This window comes from Pongo abelii, chromosome 12 (assembly GCF_028885655.2).
Source record: "Pongo abelii isolate AG06213 chromosome 12, NHGRI_mPonAbe1-v2.0_pri, whole genome shotgun sequence".
Lineage (NCBI taxonomy): Eukaryota > Metazoa > Chordata > Mammalia > Primates > Hominidae > Pongo > Pongo abelii.
Window position 1 is genome coordinate 30,271,176 of NC_071997.2, and position 22,068 is coordinate 30,293,243.

Genomic DNA, 22,068 nt, shown 5'->3' on the forward strand with positions numbered 1-22,068 from the left:
CGGCCAGGCAGCCACCCAGCCTTGCTCTCTGCCACACCCACTGTCAGGGGAAGTGGCTTCAGGTGGAGCCCTCCAAGAAGAGGCCATGGAGTCACTTAGTTTTCATTTTCAAGTATTTGAAATAACTTTATGAAGAAAGACTACTGTCATCTGTGAACATGAGTCATCTTCTAAAAAAACTAGAGAGAATGGGCTTAAAATAAAACCAGGAACATCCGAAGAAACTTGGAGAAAGCCAGAATGAGAAATGGTAGCATAGACGAGAGAGGATCCTGGTAGAGTTTCGTCCATAAAGATAAAGACCGGTGCGTCCGAGCCAGAGCCTGGAAGCCACGCTGAGTCCTTCCTTTCCCTCCTCCTGTCCTCTGATCAGCCACCAAGCTGTGTCCACTGTCCTCACACCCACCAGAACACTGACTGCAGGCAGGGAGGAGCTCTGCCTGCTTCCCAACGTGTCTTCCCCATGCCCAACAGCGGCTGGCACATGGCGGCCCTCACCAAGTATTGTTTGGACTACGATATTGATGAGTTGCCTGGGACTCTGTCTGCTCCTCTCCACTCCTTCCCCTGTCTCTATTGGGACCCTGGCCATCTCCAGCCTGACTTCCAGTGCTCTCTCCCTCCAAACCACAAGCAGGATCTCTTTAAAATGCACGAGCAGTTCTGCCGCCCCCTTTCTTCAGGTGCTTCATGGCTCCTCCTGGCACAGGGTCGAGCCCTGACTCCTCCGAGGCCTCTCTCTTCTGGGCCCTGCTTCCCTGTGCAACCTCCTCTGTCGTGGCTTCTCGCCCTCCCTGTTGTTCCCACCTTCTTGCAGTGCTGTCAGGGTACCCACCTTATGCCTCTGTACATGCTGAGCCCCCTGGCTGGAGCACCTTCCCACCCTGTCTGGCTGACACTGTCTTGTCCCCTGGTTCCCACTCAAGGATTCCTCCCTCTGGAAATTGTTCCCCAGGAGTCTCCTCTACCCTTTCATTTTGGAGGCAGCACACCATCCACAGTGTTCTCTGGGCACCTTGTTTTAATGCCTGTCATAGTGCTGGCCACGCCATTCTTTCAGCTGGTCAGTTCAGTCATCTGGAAGGCCAGGTACCATCCTGGACGTCAGGGATGTGGTGGTGAACAAGGCACTGGGCCCTGCTCTCCTGAAGCTCCTGTTGGACAGAGGGAGGCGGAATGCACAAGTCAGCACATAGCTGTACAGGAAAATATCACTGTGGTGCAGGTGCCCTTGTAGTCATTCTGTAACTGGTCATTCAGTGCTTAATCACACTTGGCATTTATTGAATGTCTGCCACGTGCTGTTTTATCAGCAGTGGAGACAAGTGAGCTCATGGAACCCTCATGGTTTCCTCATCTTGAAACTGAGGAAAATGCAGCGTGGAGGGGCAGAACCTGCTTTCAAGCCTGGGCTCTGAGCTCTCACACCTTGCCATGTCACCTGATGTCCCATCAAGGGGGTCATTGTCCCCTCAGAGCCCCTTAAATCATCAGTGGGGGTGGAGGGTGTCACCTGGGGCTTTCTCAGAGGAAGTGACTTCAAAGCAGGGACCTGCAGGTTGCACAGGGCTTCGTTAAACACTAGGGGAGGGTGCAGCATGTTCCTGCCTGAAGGAACAGCCCAGGTGAGGCTCAGAGGGAGAACAGAGGGAAAACTGGAGGCAAAAAGGCTCGGAAGGATTAGAGAAGTGTTGGGAGCTGGGAGAGGCAGAGGCTGAGCTGTGAAGAGCCGTGAACTTGTGTTGAGCAGTTGAGACTTTGTTCCTGGAGCAGTCAGAAGCCAAGGGACAGTTGTGACTTGATCTAATATGAGGCTCCTCTGACTGCTGATGGAGAACAAATTGGACAGGCACCAAAGTGGATGTGGGAAGACCAGTTTGGCCAAATCATTCCCAGGCAAGAGAGGATGGGGGTCTGGACTAGGGTGGAAGCTGGAGAAATAGAAGTGGATGGAGCAGAGAATTTGAGGGAGAAAAATGAGCAGTACTATGGACACTGTTTGGTTTGAGGGTAAGGACAAGAAGGAGAGAAGATGAAGGTGCCACCAGAGTGTCTGGGACAGGCAGGTAACCAACTGATGATACTGTTGATGGAGATGCAAACACAAGGGTTGGAGATGGTATGGGTGGGAAAGAATGCCAATGTTCAGGACATGTGTGCATCTGTGGTCCCCAGGGAGCTTCTTAGTGGCAGTTGGAAGGCTGAGGCTGGCACATGAGAGAGTTGGCTGGATATTCAAACCTGAAAGTGTATACAGATTGTGTTTGAAGCTGTGAGAGTGGATGAGTTTATTGAGGGAAACTGAGGAAGAGAGAGGCGCCTGTCTCCTCTGTCCACTGTGAGCTCCTACCTGCATATCCAATATGGTAGCCACTAGCTACATGTGGCTGTTTAAATTTCAATTCAAATTAAATGGGCCAGGCTTGATGGCTCACGCCTGTAATCCCAGCACTTTGGGAGGCTGAGGCGGGCGGATCACCTGAGGTCAGGAGTTCAAGACCAGCCTGGCCAACACGGTGAAACCTGTCTCTACTAAAAATATAAAAAATTAGCCGGGCATGATGGCAAACACCTGTAGTTTCAGCTACTTGGGAGGCTGAGGCAGGAGAATCACTTGAACCCGGAAGGTGGAGGTTGCAGTGAGCCGAGATCATACCATTGCACTCCAGCCTGGGCAACAAGAGCAACACTCCATCTCAAAAAAAAAAAAAAAAAGGAAATTTAAAATTCAGTTCCTTGTTCACACTAGCCACGTTTCAAGTGCTCAGTAACCATGTGGTTAGTGGCTCCTGTTACCGGCAGCACAGATTACAGACCATTTCCATCATCACAGATTACAGACCATTTCCATCATCACAGACAGTTCTATTGGACAGCACTCAATCTGAACTCTACCTTACATTTATTTTGTAACCACAGTGCCAAGGCACTCAGAAAAAAACGTGCAGTTCCATAACTTAAAGACCTTTAAGAAGTAGACTGGCAGCCCTTTGCTGCCCTAAGGGTCAGGAAAGGAACCCCATGGGCTCTTTGGAGCCATTTAAATCAATGATTGGCCTCATACTGGGCGTGCACAGCGGCCATGCTAACCCAGCCAAAACGCAGGAGTGTCAGCAAACAGCACTTCTCAAGCAACAGGAGGACTCAGTCCTTCCTACATTTGTCTGACTTCACTCTTAGTTCCCTCCTGGGCCCACAGACAACAGCACAGATGCATTTGAACAAACACAGCCTTTTAGGTTACTATTTAAAACAATGGAGTGATGAACTGAGAGTGTCCACAGAAAATCAGATATTGGACTTTCCATTTCAGAAACCAGTTCTGCGTTGTTGTGAATGTTCAGTTTTTGTTTTTGCTTCTGTTTTTCCTCTTCGTTGAGGGTGTACCTTTGTCCTTTATTTTCTTTTTCAGTCGGATGTCATGGATCAGAATTTGTTAAATTTCCTCCCAGAACAAGAACATTCAGAAGTTTATAAAATCCTTTCTTCCCATATGCTTGTGACGGATTCCCCTTCCCCAGAATACTTAAAATGTAAGTTTAATTTTTCTGGTTTTACAAGCTAGAAAGATAAGAATTTTGCTTTTGAAAGGAGGTTAGAATGAATTAAGAAGGGAGAACTAATTTTAAGAATAATTTTCCTCATGACTCAGAACATTTCCAAGATCCTTAGAGGTATATTTTAGGTTTAAAACTAAAACTGGAATTTGGAATATGTAAGACATTTGGCTTTTATGTGGAAAATTTGAAAGCAGAGAACTCAAGAATAATAATTTATTTTGTGTATATGATAAGATTTCTCTTTTTTTTTTACATGAGAGTCTTTTAGTAAGAAACATCAGTGAACAATCAGCTCGTGGAGGATACTAAGATGCTAAATTCATATAATATCAAGAAACCAACTGAAAACGGAATAATTAGGTCAAAAATCCAAATTCTGTCCTCCTGAGGCTCTCACCTGGTTATTTATATACATTTTTGTGTTCTGTGGAATTTGGAAGTTTTTATCAAAATATTTGGCAACCTAGGTAGAAGGCTAAGCTTGATGCCTTGTGAACCACGTGTCACTTAATGAAGCATACACAATTGCGTGAGGTAGCAAAGCTGCTTGCATCAGTGCAAGCCTGAGTCCACTTTCCATGAATAATCTGTCCCGTCGTACATCTGATTTTACTTCAAAGCAAAGCAAAAAGATTAAATTAAAGGGAGCAGCTCTATATGAGCCGCTTTATTTTAATACACCATATGAAAACAGCCGGAACTAATCAATGCCGACATTACCAACCACAGACGTCTGGGAGCAAATTAAGACTAATTGGGTCCATGTATGGAATGCAAAATATCTATGAACTATGGAAGGAAACCTCTGTGCAGCAGGGTTACAAACCAGGTCCAAAAGTCAGTCGTAATGAGAGAACTAGCCTGGCCATGTGTAGACTAAATCCCGTAAGAGTTTTCACAGAGACGCTATTTGTTTAGAGTCTGCAATGCTCACGACCCCTTTCTCTCCTCTTCTTCCTTTAACGGCCCAGCTGACAGCGATTTAGAGTTTTATTGCCATCTTCTCAGAGGCAGCTTGAACCCAAAGGAATTTCCAACTTATGAATACATAAAATTTGTAGGAAATTTTCGCTCTTACAACAATGGTAAGCTTTAATTGTCATATAACTGTGACAGTGTCTTTTCTCATGCAAACGTGCACATGGGGGCATTAAGAATCGCCCAGGGAGGAGGAGGGAGAACGTGTGCTTTTCACATTTGCATTTGAATTTTCAAGTTCCCAGGATGTGTTTTTGTGCTCATCGATGTTCTCTCCCATTCAGGAGGAACACACTCCCACACCTGTTTGTGCCACTGCACACAGTCCCACTGAAACACACATTATTCGTTTATTTATCTTCGGGCTGATGAAATAATTCTGTACTGTGAGAAACAACGTACAGGAAATAAAGAACAGGCTCTGCCGAACAGGCCTTCGTGGTGACTTGACAATCCATAACCTTGCCTTCCACACTTTTTACCTCCCCTGCAGTACTGCTGTGAGCGTATTTTAGTAGACCTGGTCCGTAGCTCTTCTGCTCACTGTGGCACTAATGCACAGCAAAGGGGTCATTTTACAGTGAGCCAGGAATCTGCATTGGATGAATTATCAAGCAGGATTAGCCAAGTAGCAAAGTCTTATTTTCTGAAATTACACAGATACCTGATTAACCAAACTCTGGCTACAGAGACAACAACTCTGAACTAGACTAAAACACTTATTTTTACTTTTGAACCATGCAAAATGGAAATGCAGGCCTGAGGCCAGGAATTCAGAAACCAAGTCCTAAGCCAACTTGGTTATGGGCTGAGCTCAGCATGGCCTGCATTTTGTTTTCTAGGCTCCTCCAAATTCAACACAAAACAAATAACTTTGAAACAGCTAACATTTCATAAAGCAGCAAAGATGGAAAAAAAATAAAGTATTGACAGGGAATGGGGGAAAAAAAGAGGAAATGAGAAAAATACCAAAGGAAACAAAAACAGAAAGATGAGCTGCAGAAATGAGGGGGAGATGCAAAGAGCAGATGATGACAGCATTAACTTCTGCTGTGTTCTTGACTGCTGTTTCACTCTGGAAGTGGTGGATCTATTCCCTCAGTCAGATTAGTCCCAGGGTTTATATTAGAAACAGCCAAAGTAATGGCACCAAGTCCTCACGTCTAACCAGGATTTTTCCTTCTACCTCAGATGGTCCTTTGTTTTATGTTATTTGCATAAATATACATGCTTTGTTTAAAAGGCTTCAACTAGATGCTAAACCTTTAGTGTGATCCTGCCAGCATGATTTTCAGGTCCAGGGTGCAGGGCTTATGCCTGGATGGTGGGCTCCCTGGCCGACTGGGAGGCCCTTCTGGGAACAGACCCATCCAAGGGCTTAAGATGGTTGGAAGTGGTGGGAGGTCCATCCTCCCAAGTGGGCCCCTACATCTGGGCAAAGTCAGATGACGCCAAGGCCTAACCATGCTTCATCCTACTCATCTGAAAGGCTTGTCCAAACTTCATGAAATGAACGTTTAATGAACCACACAAAGAGGTAAATGGAAGCTCTCGTTGGGCTACTCAGTTAAAGAAACTGACCTAAGAGGCACCTTGTAGAGAACCCAGCATCATACTAACCTTGGCGCAGTGGTTCTTTGGGTGAGGCAACTTGTTAAAATGCAGACTCTCAGCCTTTGCTCTAAAGAGTCTAGCTCAGGAGATGGAAGGATAGGACCCAGGAATGTGCAGTTGGGGAGTACTGTCGGTTCCAGGGGCCATGGACTTTGAAAAGCACTGCCCTAGTGTGATACCAGTGCCATTCTGTACAGAATGCAATGGGCTTCCTCCCAGACAACTTTATCATTGAGTTAATGTAAACAGTGATTTGGAATTTGCTTTACATGTGTGCTGGTTCCTCAAAAGATTAAACATAGAACTAGCATATGATCCAGCAGTTCTACTTATGGGTATGCATGCAAAAGAAGGGAAGACAGGGACTTGAGGAGATATTTGCACACCTGTGTTCATAGCAGCATTATTCACAATAGCCAAAAGGTGGAAGCAACCCACGTGTCCATCAGTGGATGAATGGATAAGGAAAGTGTGGTGTATACATGCACTGGAATATTATTCAGCCTTAAAAAGAAAGGAAATTCTGACATTCTACAACATGGAAGAACTTTGATGACATTATGCTGAGTGAAATAAGCCAACCACCAAAGGACAAATATTGTATGATTTTACTTATACGAGGTACCATAGCCAAATTCATAGAGACAGAAAGTAGAATGGCGGGTGCCAGGGGCTGGAGGGAGGGGGAAATGGGAGTTGCTAAATGGGAACAGAGTTTCAGTTTTGCAGGATGAAAGGAGTCCTTTAGGTGGATGGTGGGGATGGTTGCACAGCAGTATGAATGTACTTAGCCCTACTGAACTGTGCATTTCAAAATGATTACGATGGCAAACTTTATGTTATATGTGTTTTACCACAATTTTTTAAAAATGATGGCCAGGAGCGGTGGCTCACACCTGTCATCCCAGCACTTTGGGAGGCCGAGGCAGGCGGATCACGAGGTCAGGAGATCGAGACCATCCTGGCTAACACGGTGAAACCCCATGTCTACTAAAAATACAAAAAATTAGCTGTGCGTGGTGGTGGCAGGCGCCTGTAGTCGCAGCTACTAGGGAGGCTGAGGCAGAAGAATGGCATGAACCCGGGAGGCTGAGCTTGCAGTGAGCCGAGATCGCGCCACTGCACTCCAGCCTGGGCGACAGGGCAAGACTCTGTCTCAAAAAAAAAAAAAAAAAAAAGATGTGCTTTGGCCATAATGGCAGCTACTGTGATAGCAACATACCCCAGTGGCCACATGCACAGAGGGCAAAGGGCAAAGGCACCCTGGCCCTCAGGGTGCCAAGACTGTGGGAATCATAGGATGCTGCTCCCTCTTGCCCCATGACAACAGTGCACACACTTCGGGCAGATCACCTGAGGTCGGGAGTTCGAGACCAGCCTGACCAACATGGAGAAACCCCGTCTCTACCAAAAATACAAAATTAGCCGGGCATGATGGCAGGTGCCTGTAATCCCAGCTACTTGGGAGGCTGAGGCAGGAGAATTACTTGAACCTGGGAGGCGGAAGTTGCAGTAAGCCGAGATCATGCCATTTGCACTCCGCCTGGGCAACAAGAGCAAAACTCTGTCTCAAAAACAAAAACAAACAAACAAAAAACACCAGCCTGTGATTGGCTGGCAGGCAGCAGTTGTATCCTTTGTGAATTTACATTTCCACGATCTCATTAAGATGCTGTTGAATATCCCTTTGAAGCATCCTGTCATTTACCACATCTTGGAGGATTTCAAGGAAATAGGCAGGCTTCATTCCGAATACCTGGGACTTTTTTTTTTTTTTTAAACTAGCAGGGCTCTACTTTCACTGTGGGTTGAGATAGTGTTTGTTTGCCTGAAAGAATGTGTGGAAATTATGTGTGAAGTTTTGTTTTTTTTTTTTTTTTGGAAACTATTACTGCTATAAACACACAGCACTGAATGTGGCAAATTTAAAAGCAAGAGTGCAGAGTGTCTTTTCAGAGCCTGTTCTACAAACCGGCGTTAAAGGGGCTTTCTTGAGACAAGAGTTCCCCCTGTAACTGTGGAGTACGTGAAATATCATTCTAACTGGGATTAAAATAGCAAAAATTGTCAGAGACAAATGAATTTCTCAGATTAAACCCTATAAAGGCTGGATGCAGTGGCTCACGCTTATAATCCCAGCCCTTTGGAAGGCCAAGGCGGGCAGATCACCTGAGGTCAGGAGTTTGAGACCAGCCTGGCCAACATGGCGAAACTCCGTCTCTACTAAAAATACAAGAATTAGCCGGGCGTGGTGGCATTAGCCTGTAATCCCAGCTACTCAGGAGGCTGAGGCAGGAGAATGGCTTGAACCCGGGAGGCGAAGGTTACAGTGAGTTGAGATCGCGCCACTGCACTCTAGCCTGGGTGACAGAGTGAAACTCCATCTCAAAAAAAACAAAAACATCCTACAAAATTGCCAACATTTAACCACCATGACCTATGAGATATGCTTTAATGTAACAACTCAAATTTGACTTCATAGTTTTACTTCTGAATAAATATTGAACAATGAGGTAACAAAAACAGCTCACCCTAGGAGTGCTTTCTAAGCACCCGGTCCAGAGCTCAGGCTTTGCATTGATCATGTAATCCTCGCCACAGCCTTTTGAGGTGGTTTATGGCATCATCCCATCTTCACAGAGGAGGAAATGGACATGTGGAAGGGTTGCATCTATGATGTGTGAGTAGGAAGTCGGGGGCCCACATTCACACCCAGACCCTCTAACCCGGAGCCCACACTCTTCACCCCAGTGCCTGCTGCCTTTCTCACATCTGTGTCGGAATGAAACACACAGACACAGGCCCCCTCTGGCCTCCTGGCATTCTGCTGGTCCATGATGCCTACGATGCCTGTGCATGTCAGATGCCCTGCACCCACCTGCCAGGCTGTGTGAAGGGCACCCAAGATGTGTTTTAATCAAACGCGAAGACACACAGTCATGGAAATGACTATCATGAAGGGAAAGGTTCATGCTCTCGGGTCCCTGGGAACAGGAGGCACACATGGCCCACCATGCAGGGCCACACAGAGAAGCACCGGTGTTGGTCAGGAGACTGAGGGAACCTTTATTGTAGCTTCCAAGAGAAAGAATGGGTGAGAGAGGGTAGGCAGGCTTAACACTGGTGAGTTTGAATAAGTTTAGTGGGCTCTGGGAGGGAGGAGCTGTCCCTAATTATCTGGTGCCTGCCCGGGGGTTGGTTAAGGCAGGGGACAGGGCCCAGGACATGAGAGCCTGAAGGACCTGGTTGGGGTGTGGGCTGTAGGTGGGTTGCTTTGCATATGAAAGGTACCTGGAAGGTGAGTTGTTTGTCCTCCCTAGGAATTGGCTAACCCTGGGAGAGGCGGTCCTTCCAGCACCAGCAAGGCTCCAGATGTCAAAGCATCAAAACAGAAACCAGAAAATGTGGGCCAGGCACGGTGGCTCACACCTGTAATCTCAGCACTTTGGGAGAGGGAGGCGGGCAGATTGCCTGAGGTCGGGAGTTTGACACCAGCCTGGCCAACATGGCAAAATCGTGTGTCTACTAATAATACAAAAATTAGCTGGGTGTGTTGGTGCATGCCTGTAATCCCAGCTACTCGGAAGACTGAGGCATATGAATTGCTTGAGCCTGGGAGGCGGAGGTTGCAGTGAGCGGAGATTGTGCCACTGCACTCCAGCCTGGGTGACACACTAAAACTGTGTCTCAAAAAAAAAAAAAGGAAAGAAACTAGAAAACATAGCTATTACACAAGCCTCCCCATACAACTTCCCCAAGCTCCAAGTTCCCAGGTGTGATGAAAGTTGAAAAAATAAGATGTAATATTAATAATAATATGTAACACGTGTAGAAGAAAAATGACCACTAACTTCATTTTTTTTGTTGTTTTTTTGGTTTTTTTTTTGAGACGGAGTCTCGCTCTGTCACCCAGGCTGGAGTGTAGTGGCGTGATCTCGGCTCACTGGAACCTCTGCCTCCAGGGTTCAAGCGATTCTCCTGCCTCAGCATCCCAAGTAGCTGGGATCACAGGCATGTGCCACGATGCCTGGCTGATTTTTGTATTTTTAGTAGAGACGGAGTTTCGTCATGTTTGCCAGGGTGGTCTCAAACTCCTGACCCCAGGTGATCCCACCTTGGCCTGTCTGTTGTATTTTTATAGGACACTTGCTCACACCTTAATGAACTATTTAGGAAACCCACCTTAGTCCATTACTGTGAAAAGTCTTGGCATTTCTGCGGGGCAGTTTAGTTGGTGGAGTGTTACGTAGTACATCCTTATTTGATGCCTGTCCTTTTTATATATTTGTATAAATAATGGAATGGGAAGGACAGCGACCTTTACTGTACCCGCTTCCTGGGCCTAGCATGGTCCTTACCCAGCATATAAATAAACAGCGGATAAAAATAGGTTGACCTAAAGTGAGGCTTGATCTTGGTCCCGGGACACAGCTGGTGGAGGGCAGAGCAGGGTTCAGACCAAACTTGAGGCTTAGAGAGCTTCCCTAGGAGCTAACAGAGCTCTCTCCTCGACCAGCTCCACAGTACACTCTGGGGATAGAGTGCACTTAATATGCAGAAGAGCTGCAGCCACTTCTTTGGCCTTAAATCCAAAGTGGAGATTGAACACAGGTGGGTACGCACTGGGTAAACTGGATTGTGTCACTCCTGGTGCCTTGTGATTTGTCCACACTGAGGGCCTCTGAAGCAGCGTGAGTGGCTGGGGAAGTTCATCTGTGGGCTCTGTGCACTGCCCACTCTGTACCTCCCACCACATCAAGCCACCTCCTCACCTCAGCTGCTTGGGTGTTTGGAGGCCAGTAGCCCCCTTACCTGATGTCCCTACCCAGGACTCCCCACCGCATGCTCCTGACACCCTCTCTCTCTTTTGAAAATATTTTCAGCTTTTTTTTTTTTTTTTGAGACAGGATCTCACTCTGTCACACAGACTGGAGTGCAGTAGCGCCATCATGGTTCGCTGTAGCCACCACCTCCTGGGCTCAAGAGATCCTCCCACCTCAGCCTCCCGGGTAGCTGGGACTACAGGCGCATGCTGTAACAACCTGGCTAGTTCTTTTATGTTTTGTAGAGATGAGGTCTCACTGTGTTACTCAGGCTGGTCTGAAACTTCTGAGCCCAAGCAATCCTCCCGCCTTGGCCTCCCAAAGTGCTGGGATTACAGGCACAAGCCACGCACCCAGCTTAACTTTTATTTCAGATTCAGGGGGTACATGTGCAGGTCTGTCACATGGGAACCCTGCCTGATGCTGAGGTTTGCAGTACCAATAATCCTGTCACCCAAGCAGTGAGCACAGCACCTGACAGGCAGCCCCTCAGCCTTCACCCCCTCCTTCCTTCCTCCCTCCAGCCTCCAGCAGCCCCCAGTGTCCACTGCGCCCATCTTTATGTCCATGTGTACTCAATATTTAGCTCCCACTTATCAGTGAGTGCATGTGGTATTTTGTTTTCTGTTGCTGTGTTAATTCACTTAGGATAATGGCCTCTAGCTGTATCCATGTTGCCGCAAAGGACATGTTTTCATTCTTTTCATAGCTGTATAGTATTCCACGGCTAACGCGCTCTCTTCTTGCTCCTCTGATCAACTGAGTTGGCCCAAGACTGAGAGAGTCCCTGGGCCACCACTCAAAAATCACATCAACAGGAAGTCTCAGGCCCCAAACCAAAGAGAGATGTGTAGGTTCCAGGGCAGAGGAGAGAGGTTGAGGCTGAGCTGGAGAGGGCTCTGGGTGAGCCTTGAAGCACACAGACGAGGATCCCATCTTGTTATCTGCTCGCCCACATGGCTACCCGGGATTTGTCAGGCTCTGTACACAACATGATGGGGCTGAGTTCGTACGAATTTGAGGGGAAGGGAGGAACAAAGCCCCTTTGCTCTGGTGAACTAGGTGACATTACACTCTCCAACTGGACATGTCCAGGTTCCCCAGTGGACGATGCCCCCCTCTCCTCTGCCCCCATTCACTTTGGCAGTGTAAACACACCAGCCATTGCTCAGGTCCTTCAGCCAAGTGGAATTTTCCCCTACTTCAATGTTTGCGCATTTTGGTCAGTCCTTAGGACTTCATCATTTGCCACAGATGTTCTGGGGGCAGGGGAGGGAAGACAGGACTTCACATCTTTAACCTAGATTTTTAATAAATGTGAAGAAATATGTGTCAGGAAATGGAACAAGAAAGTAGTCTTTTTTAGAAGAGTTTCACTTGAGGACAGTTTCTAACCCAGTCTGTGCAAAGCCTCTTGGAGGGCTCTGAGCTGGGATATGTAACCCCGTGTCCCATTCTCTTCCCCTGAAAAGCCCACGCTGGACCTGGCCAGCCAGCAGCACTGGCATGGACCACTGGTAGGGGCAGCCCTTTTCTTCCTCTAATCGACTGTTTCCAGAATAGAGCTTAACGAGATGATTTTATTTAGGGCTATGTTTGCTTGTAACAGATACTTTAAACAACAACAACAACAAAAGAGAGATGCTTTCAGACAAATACACAATTCCATCTCTTGCTTCTCCAGCAAAATAGTGCCTCCTTTCTGAAACCCCAGGCACCCAAGTCCTGTAGCCCCACCTGACCACTCTTAGTGGAAAGAAACTGGCCGGATGATTTTCAAAGGCATGGGGAAAGGTCTTTGCTGTACGGGGTCCTAATATGCAGGCTTCCAGATCCTGAAAGATAACTTCATGCAAGAAGAAGGCAATCCTTTCTCTAAGCCTTTTTGCTCCTCCTCCAGACTTGGATGTAGATGTGCGTCTGACAAATCCAGAAAGCAGTATTTCAAAAGTTGCTGGTGTGGTTCCAAATAGGTCACCCTCGGCAAACATTCCACTCTGGGCTTTCCAGAAACCACACACCAGAGTATAAAAGTTTCCCTGCCCTCGTTTTACCTACTTGCCTCTAACCGCACAACCAGATTTGAAATACTGGCAGAAGTGGAGGCTTTTCAGCTTACAACACTCGATTTTGTATGTTCCGTGGGATTTCTGGAGGTTGCCTCAGTTTATGGCTTTGGGGTGGTTTGAATTTTTTCCTTGCTGAGCTTAATTGAGATGCCTCAGTAAAGGGAACAAAGCGTATGCACGCCAGACCTCACTGGGAATGGAGATGCAAGTGTGGATGGCTTCGTGGAAGGAGTGTCTCATCTACTCAGCACCCTAAGAGTGGGAAGCAGAGTGTCCCCTCCACCCAGCAAAGAATCTGGCCATCTTTCCCCTGCAGGGGTCAGTGCTGCCAGCGAGATTGCAGGGGAGTTAAAATCACTGTAAAAAAATTGTGCCCCAAGAGCATCATCCTGCACAGACACCTAGGGTCCATATTAAAATGGAATAATGAGGAATGGCCAGGTTTTTAAGGAACCTCATCTTTCTGCTCGTTTCAGTCTGGTAGTGGGGGGACCTTTCATACAAGTTGTCCCATAATCATGATAAAAATGTGTGTGAGAGATCCACTTTGAAGACAGGGACGAGGGAAGTTCACTTTCCTGAATATACAAATAATTTGGCCCACCCACACCAACCATCTGGTGGATATCTTCTCAACGCTATTACATTCTTCTGGCCCCTAAAAATACTCATTTTAATTAATAATTGCCGGAGAAAAGAAGAAATATTTGAGTAAGACATGTAGTTTCCCTTTAGAGTCATTTTTTAATGCAGCAAATTGCAAAGCCAGGCCAGGCACGGTGGCTGACACCTGTAATCCCAGCACTTTGAGAGGTTAGATAATTTGAGCTCAGGAGTTTGAGATCAGCCTGGGCAACATGGCAAAACCCGGTCTCTTCCAAAAAAAAAAAAAAAAAACTAAAATTAGCCAGGCATGGTGGCTCACACCTGTGGTCCCAGCTACTTGGGAGGCTGAGGTGGGAGGATCACTTGAGCCCAGGAGGTCCAGGCTGCAGTGAGCCAAGATTGCACCACTGTGCTCCAGCCTGGGCAAAGAGGGAGACCCTGTCTCAAAAAAAAAAATTTGCAAAGCCCCAGCTCTCTCTTGTGGCTCCTGCCTTTTCTCCAACATTGCTCTTCTCTATGCAAAACAGAGCTGAAAGAAACGAAACAGGAAAGGATCAAATATATCCTGGGTAAGGTAGGCAGTGCCCCTGCCAATAAGTGGGCAGGATTATCATGCTGCTCTCCTAGGAACCCAGCCACCTGGCTATTCAGAACACATTGGATCAAGCACATTGTGAAGAGAGAAAAATAAGAGTCTGAAAATAGTGCTTAATTAGTGGGAGATGATTTCTTATGAATGTGCAGAAAGTTGTTTTCCCCTCAACATTCCAAAGCCATAGCCTGAACGTTTTGGATGTTTATCACAATTGGGACTTAACAACTTTATTCTTCCTGGAGCGAAACCTCATCACTGATAGTTTCATATCTTCCCAAACACCTGTCAGCCTTGTTTTTCATTTGTTTCAAGAAGTGCCGAGAAAGCTATTTGTCACTTCCTTGTGGACTATTAGTATGTTTTCCTCCAGCCATTGCAACTCATTTATCATAAGCAGGTCATCTCTGATGAGAATACTTAATTGTTCTGATGACTGAGTTGGTAACTCGGTGGAACAGAGCCAGACATCTTTCTCCAGCTCTTTGTATTCTTTTGCTGTTAACTAATGCTATTACCATTTCTGCATCTTCCTTGCTCCTTCCTGAGCCCTTTTGAAAAAAGTTCTCTACCACCTGAGATCTTCCCGCCCTCATAGTCATCTTTTTCTTCTCATCATGGCTGATTTGGGAGCTCACCTTTGTCATCAGACAGACTTGGAAGCCAACCTTGGGTGCTTCCAAATGAGGCAGACATGATTCATTCCGACTCCCTGGGACTCTGCTGGTTTTGGAATCCCAAGAATACCAGCCCAAGACAAAACTTTTTCAGGGTCTCTGAAGTTGGAGAGTGTAATGAAAGTTTCAGGACGTGATAACCTGTGGACTGTTTTAATAGGAAGACCATCAAGAAAACACGAGGCCGGGTGTGGTGGCTCATGCCTGTAATCCCAGCACTTGGGGAGGCTGAGGCAGGTGGATCACCTGAGGTCAGGAGTTCAAGACCAGCCTGGCCAACATGGTGAAACCCCGTCTCTACTAAAAATACAAAAATTAGCCCGGCATGGTGGCACATGCCTGGGGCACAGAGCAAGACTCTGTCTCAAAAAGCAAGCTAGCCCTGCATCTCCGCAAGCAGAAGTCCACGCCACGCACCTGCTCTGTTTTCCATCACAGGGTGGTGATTGCCGTGTGCTGATTTGCAGCAGTTTCCCTGACCAGGCCTCCTGCTGACCAGTGTTAATGTATCAGTCAGGCAGTGAGCTTACCTGCCTGCCAGTGGAACCCAGGCCATGTGCTGTGGGCACCTCCCACAGCTGGCAGAGTGAACAGGCCACCAGCAGCACCAAGGTGGGTCACACTGCAGAGGGGAAGCCACTGTGGGGTCCCAAGGCCTGTGTGCTAGTTGCTGGCAAGGATGAGATGGTGTCTTCCCGAACTGGACCTTAAGCTAGGGTTTGGAGATGAGCCGGGCCATCTCATGGGAGAGTCATCTAATAAACACATGTTGAGCACTTGTTGTGTGCAGGACACCTGCTCAGAGATGGAGACAGAGAATGAGCCCCAGTTCCTGCCATGGGGAAGGCTATATATTTAGCTTTCGGCAAGAGTAAGGTCAATTTTGAGTAAGATGACCCTAGGAGGGAAAATGTAGCAAGAATGGGTTGCTTTTCTCTATATTGTGAGTGGTCAGAGATCTGAGAAAACAGGGCTACTCCTGCAGTTAGTGGTTAATCCTTCTGAGAGTCTCAGGAAGCCAGCTGTAATTAGATATATTCTTTCTATTACTTAAATTGAAACAACTAATTGAATCCTTAACTAATGTCTTCAAAATACCTTGGGATGCAAAGTGCCAGAGAAGTTATTCTAAGTGCTAAATATGATTAGGAAGTCCCAGGGAGCAGTTTGCGCCTGTATTGCTTCTAGAATACGCAAGAAGACTCGTGCTGCGGGGAAAAGTTATTTCAAATGCAACTGACAAAATGTTCTAAGTATCTTCTTTGCCTTAGTTTTCCCCAAGGTTTTGTCCTTGGCCTCTATTAAAACATTCATCCTTGATTTATTATCACCCTTGATCATGCCCTCAGTTTTTCAAGTTTTTTGGTGGAAAAGGCATATTGAAGAGAGAAGTTGCTCCGTTCTGGACATCTGTAAAATATCTAGCTCATCAAATGCAGGCTACAAGCAATAATGAAGCTTCCTTTTTGGGGGGTGCATTTTTATCTTTAAAGACTTAGATGCTATAAAAGAGCAGATAAAACTGCACTGGGGGGCAGCCAGGCCAACAGTAAGCTGTGCAAAACATCCACCTAATGTCCATGGTCCAGGTCGCTGCTGCCCTCGAAGAAGCAACCAGGGCCTCCCACTTCACAATCTTTTTCTGTCCCCTTCTCCTCCTCACAGTGAATCAGGGGAAGTCATTTCTGACAGAGCACAGGAATGTAACAGCTGAAAGGATCGTTCAAAGAAGTTGCATCGTTTAGAGATAGATTAAGGGGGAGGCCTTCTCTTAAATTCCTGGGAGGCCCTCAGAAGTTTGTTTGGAAGGTCTTGGTATTCTGAAAGAGTCAGAATTTTATTAGTCATTATCTGGCTGGGTAACATCTCTTAGATTTTAGCAGAGAGAGTATTTCACATCTGGGAAGTTTTTAAATGTCCCTTTTTTTTTTAATTATGCAGATGTTCACATCTGTAGACCCGTCCCTTATGTGGAATTGTTTTCCTTCCCTTTGATAAGTTTCTTGGCTCATCTTACAAATTCATTTGCAATAGCCTAAGCCAACTTGTGACAGATGTAAGCTCTCCAGAGACCACTGTTTTTTATTTTGCCCACTTTATATTCATGTTTAGAAACATTAGTATTTATGTGAATGAATTCAGAGAATATGTTTGCTAAAATGAATTTATTCATGTTAGTGGAGAGAAGACCACATTATAGAATCTTTTAGAAACCTATAAATATATATATATTTTAAAAAATGATTGGAAAGCTAAAATCCAAAGAAAATCTTGCAGATTTCATTTTATAATGATTTAGCTTACTGATGCTCGATATGTTCCTCATTAACTTGGAGAACATCATGATATTTCAGTTCAGAATGTGCAGGATATACTTGTGAAAAACACAGCACAGATTATCAGCCCTGGGATCCTCAGCCTGGCTGCACACTGGTGAACCTGCATAGCCTTTGAGAAGGCCAGTACCTGGGCTTCACCCCAGAGTTTGTGAATTAGCTGATCTGTTTAGGGCCCAGGCAGCGGTGCCCAGGGTCCCAAGGGAACCCCACACGTGGCTGACTGTGAGAATTCCACGTACGTAGTAAATTGGCTTTTCTCCTATTTAACAGGGTTCTTTATCCCACCTAGAAAACTCCATCTAAAAGTAGCTAACTTTTTCTCTGGCCCAGAAGGTCAGTCCATTCTCCACAGTTGCCCTGGAGGCAGGGACCGAGTCACACAGAGAAGACTCTGCCGAGGCTACTGGAGGTGTGAGATGGCGTCATGATGTGGGCCCATGGCTGTGGGCCTAGGACAGTCCCCCCTCTGCCCTGTTAGAACCCTGGGCCTAGAGCCCAAAAATTTGATGGCATCCCTGCTGTTATTTCTGAGTGACCGTGGTTAATTATAGAACCATTCCGGGCCTAGGACAGTAATGCCCTCCTAGATGTGTGAGAAGACATAAGAAGATGTGTGAGAGTGGATTTTGTCACCTGGGCCACGCTAGGGAACTAGCAAGTTTTGTTGTAGGCATTGTGTTCCTCTGGGGATGACCCTAAATCCTGGGCCCTCTCTCCTCAGTGGCCCAGACCGAACCCCTGTATCAGCCTGGGCTCCCAAGGGGGAGTTTCAGGACAGAGGCCCTTGAACCCCAGGTATGGCAGCCAAGACAGGGGCAGGGAAGGAGGTGGCAATGATGCCAAAACACCCCTACTTTCCCTGGGACCGTCAGTATCAGGAACACTGATTATAGAATTCACCTTAAAACACTGGCTGGAGTATTCAAACCGTTACTGCAGAATGAGGCTGTCTTCTCATTTTGTTTTTTTGTTTGGTTTGTTTTGTCTTGTTTAGAGACAGAGTCTTACTCTGTCACCCAGGCTGGAGTGCAGTGATGTGATCTTGGCTCACTGCAACCTCCGCCTCCCAGGTTCAAGTGATTCTTAGCCTCCCAAGCAGTTGAGATTACAGGCACACACCACCATGCCCAGCTAATTTTTTTTTGTCTGTCTGTTTTTTAGTAGAGATGGGGTTTCACAGTGTTGGCCATGGTGGTCTTGAACTTCTGGCCTCAAGTGATCTTCCCGCTTCAGCCTCCCAAAGTGCTGGGATTACAGGTGTGAGCCACTGTGCCTGGCCTGTCTTCTCATTTTGTAGACTATTTTTCCCAGCATTATTAAGCCATAGGGCTGGCTAATGGAAGTGAGAGGCAGTGCTGAATGCTGGTGACCAGCATGGGCTCAAATCCCAGCTCTAGCGAGCTTTTTGGTCTTGCACAAGTTACTTCCCTCTGTGCCTCGGTTTCCTCATTTTGCAATGGGAATAATAGTATGACCTACCTCATCCAGTTGTTGTAAGAATGAAATGAGTTAATATACTCTACATAAACCCTGGGGGCAGCGCTTGGCTTACAGTTAAGTGCCAGCTAGGGATTGGCTGCTGTCACCAGACAGGGCTAACCTATGTGTCCTCTTCTTCCCAACCCCCCAGTGCCTAGCCCCTCCTGTAACGGTTTTGACAACACCCTTTCAAGACCTTGCCGGGTGCCACTAGGAAAGGAGGTTTGCTTCATTGCCACCGTTCGTCTGGCAACACCACAATTCTTAAAGGCAAGTACCTGAGAGGCAGTTCATTGTGCGGAGCTGTTATGATTGACTCACATTTTGTTATATGTAATTAATGGTTTTTCGGGAGGGAAGAAATTGCAGTGAAGTTGTCACTGGCTTTGAAAATCGAAGTGTCTGGCTTCTGTGCCTGCACACGCCCTTTCCCCTGCCCCGTTTCCTGCAAGTGGTTCTGTTTGAAGGCAGCATCACTTGCTGTTCAGCCTGCAGAAGTGCTGTTTGATAACTGTAAATCTTCCCACCTTTCACACCGGCGTTAATACCATGCAGGGCACGCCTGGGTGAGAACCGAGTGTCGGAGCGCTGGGGGTTTGTCTGCCTTCTCTCATCTGTGATTGCTTCAACATCGATGGCATGAATGTTGAGTTAAATGAGTAATTCAGATTCCGATGAAAAGCCATTTTCCACATGTTTGCCACTTCTCGATAATGGGAAGGGATGGTGTGACATTCTGGCTCCTAGGTATTTTTCCCCAGCTTGTGAAATAAATTTAGTATCAGCTAATACCGAAATTAGCTACAGATGATGAGTTTTAGTCCAACACGACTTGGAGACTTGCTCGAAATGATTTTAACTTCTGTTACCCACCATGCGTTCCTCTTGAACAAACCTAGGGTGAGCATCTGGCACGCAAGCAACTTTTTTTTTTTTTTTTTCTGCTTCCAATACAGGAAATGTGCATAGTTGACGAACCTTTAGAGGAATTCACTTCAAGGCATAGCTTGGAATGGAAATTTTTATTTCTGGATCACAGGTTTGAGAAAAGAAAAACATATTTGGGTTGGGCCCTTCTCAAGTCTTGTTTGCGTGAGCCAGGCTCTCCTTGGGAGAGAAGAGTCGGCCCTGGTCCATTGAAGGAGAAGGACTCTCTGGCGCTAGGAAAAGTCATCCCTGCCAAGGGTGGGTGGTTTCCCTCCAACTTCATCTGCCCCATCGTGAATATGTTCTGTGTTTGGGTCTGATGGCTCAGCCCCAGTCCATCTTTGGGATGATCCTCACTTGGGGCCCTTCCCGGCTCCCAGTAAGGCAGCAGCAAGTGTGAGAGAAATCTCTCATCTCATTTTTTTCAACATCCTTTGATCGTTTAGCCCAGTCTTTACTTTTTCTTTTGTAACATTATTTGCAGTTGAAGAACTCCAAATCTCCCCTCCCCACCCTTTAATTTTATATTACACTTTGGTGTTGGGCTGATCCAATCTGTAGCTGTTTTTAATTACCCAGTAGTGATAAAGCTTATTGTTATTTGGGCCAAGTTATGCCAAGGGAAAGGGGTATCTATATGCCAAAAAAAAAAGTTGAGCCCTTTGGAAAACACAGCCTCTCTGGTTTTGACCATTGCAAAGTTATTTTTCTCCCCTTGTTCTTGAGAAATGAGGCCTCCATGTTGATGTTTATGGAAACGCATGGCCACCGGGGTGAGCCCTGTAGTGTGTCTCCTGCCTGATGACAAGTCCTCCTTGTCCTTGTGCAGAGCCCCTCCAATCATAGGATACCTGCCTTTTGAAGTGCTGGGAACCTCGGGCTATGACTACTACCATATTGATGACCTGGAGCTCCTGGCCAGGTGCCACCAGCACCGTGAGTACCACTGCCCAGCCCAGGCATGGGGGCCTTGCGTTCACTCCACTGGGGCCCGGCAGCAGGGCTCTGGGACTCCAGAAGCCTCTGCTCGTTACCTGGTTTCTTTTTAAGGTGAGGAATTTGGTTTTCTCTGAGATGATCTGGGGGCATGGTGGAGGCCCCTTATCTGCATCTACCCCCATGTCACCGGAATTCACCGGAATTCACTTGGCCCCAAACCCTAGCACCTTCCCACTGTCATCCAGATAGGCACCCTGTTTAAACCTAATTAAGAAACTAAGGTGATGCAGGGATTTTTTTTTAAGTTATGCAATACATTTCAGAGATAAAATACCGAATTCTCATAACTGTTCTTTCATCAGCAGATATGTATTGGTCACTAACCATAGGCCAGATACTGAGTAGGCCAGCATATGGGGATGATCAGTACCTACTTGCTGTCCCGCAGGGCAGGTCTTCTAGGAAAGCCAGAAATGGGTGACTTTGTGGGATGTGGTCGGTGCATTGAAGGGGATGTACACAGCATACTGGGGGACTCAAGAGGACCCTCACAGCTGGGGTTCAGGGAAGGCTGTTTGCCACAGACAAGGGGAACACATTAGCAAATGTATGGGGGATGGGACTTGTGATGTGGGGGAGTGAGAATTACAAGCTTCTCCAAGTTCTCACTTAGCAAGTGGCTTCAAGAATTAACCACTTACAGCTATATTTTCAGTGCCGACTCTTAACTTTAAACAGGAACACTGACCTGTTGATCCTGATGCATGAATTGACCACTGACATTGTGCTTTAAAAGATGCCTCACCTGTAGTACCCATTAGAACTTTTTTTTTTTTTTTTTGAGACAGATTCTCGCTCTGTCACCCAGGCTGGAGTGCAGTGGCGAAATCTTGGCTCACTGCAAGCTTCGCCTTCTGGGTTCAAGCAATTCTCCCACCTCAGCCTCTAGAGTAGTTGGGATCACAGGCATGTGCCACCACACCCAACTAATTTTTTGTATTTTTAGTAGAGACAGGGTTTCACCATGTTGGCCAGGATGGTCTCAAACTCCTGACTTCAAGTGATCTGCTCACCTCGGCCTCCCAAAATGCTTGGATTACAGGCGTGAGCCACTGTGCCTGGCTAGAGCTTTCTCTTCTGTGGAGAGGGAAGGAAGAATAGGCTTGAGTTCCATCTGGATCGGCTGTTAGAATTTAAAGCTAATCATTAAAACTAACTCATTGCTCCTCAAAGCATGGTCTAGGACCACGCTGCATAGGCATCACGGGAAGTTTGCTACACTTGTAGAATCAGGCCTACTCAATCAGGGTGTCTATTTTAACAAGATCCCCAAGTGAAGAATTATATTCAGCATTTGAAAGGCTTCTCCATGGCTCAGGCAAGATGTCCTTGCCCTGTGTAGCCCACACCCTCAATCTGCTGGGCTTTTCTCCTCTTCAGATAATCACATTCTCCAAGTCAGTGT

At 46.6% G+C, this 22,068-nt stretch overlaps 1 protein-coding gene across 8 annotated transcripts in view; it reads left to right on the top strand.

Moving 5' to 3' along the window:
• The window catches only part of NPAS2 (neuronal PAS domain protein 2), a 179,818-nt gene that overhangs the window by 127,497 nt on the left and 30,253 nt on the right, over window positions 1-22,068 (top strand). For 7 of the 8 annotated variants that reach the window (XM_024242240.3, XM_063713529.1, XM_024242243.3 and 4 more), the window contains 5 exons: window positions 3,413-3,533; window positions 4,532-4,645; window positions 18,889-19,007; window positions 19,694-19,776; window positions 20,494-20,600. In XM_024242240.3, coding sequence (XP_024098008.2) covers window positions 3,413-3,533; window positions 4,532-4,645; window positions 18,889-19,007; window positions 19,694-19,776; window positions 20,494-20,600 — 544 coding nt within the window. The remainder of the gene's footprint in view (window positions 1-3,412; window positions 3,534-4,531; window positions 4,646-18,888; window positions 19,008-19,693; window positions 19,777-20,493; window positions 20,601-22,068) is intronic. The other variant, XM_024242244.3, reaches the window with a different exon arrangement.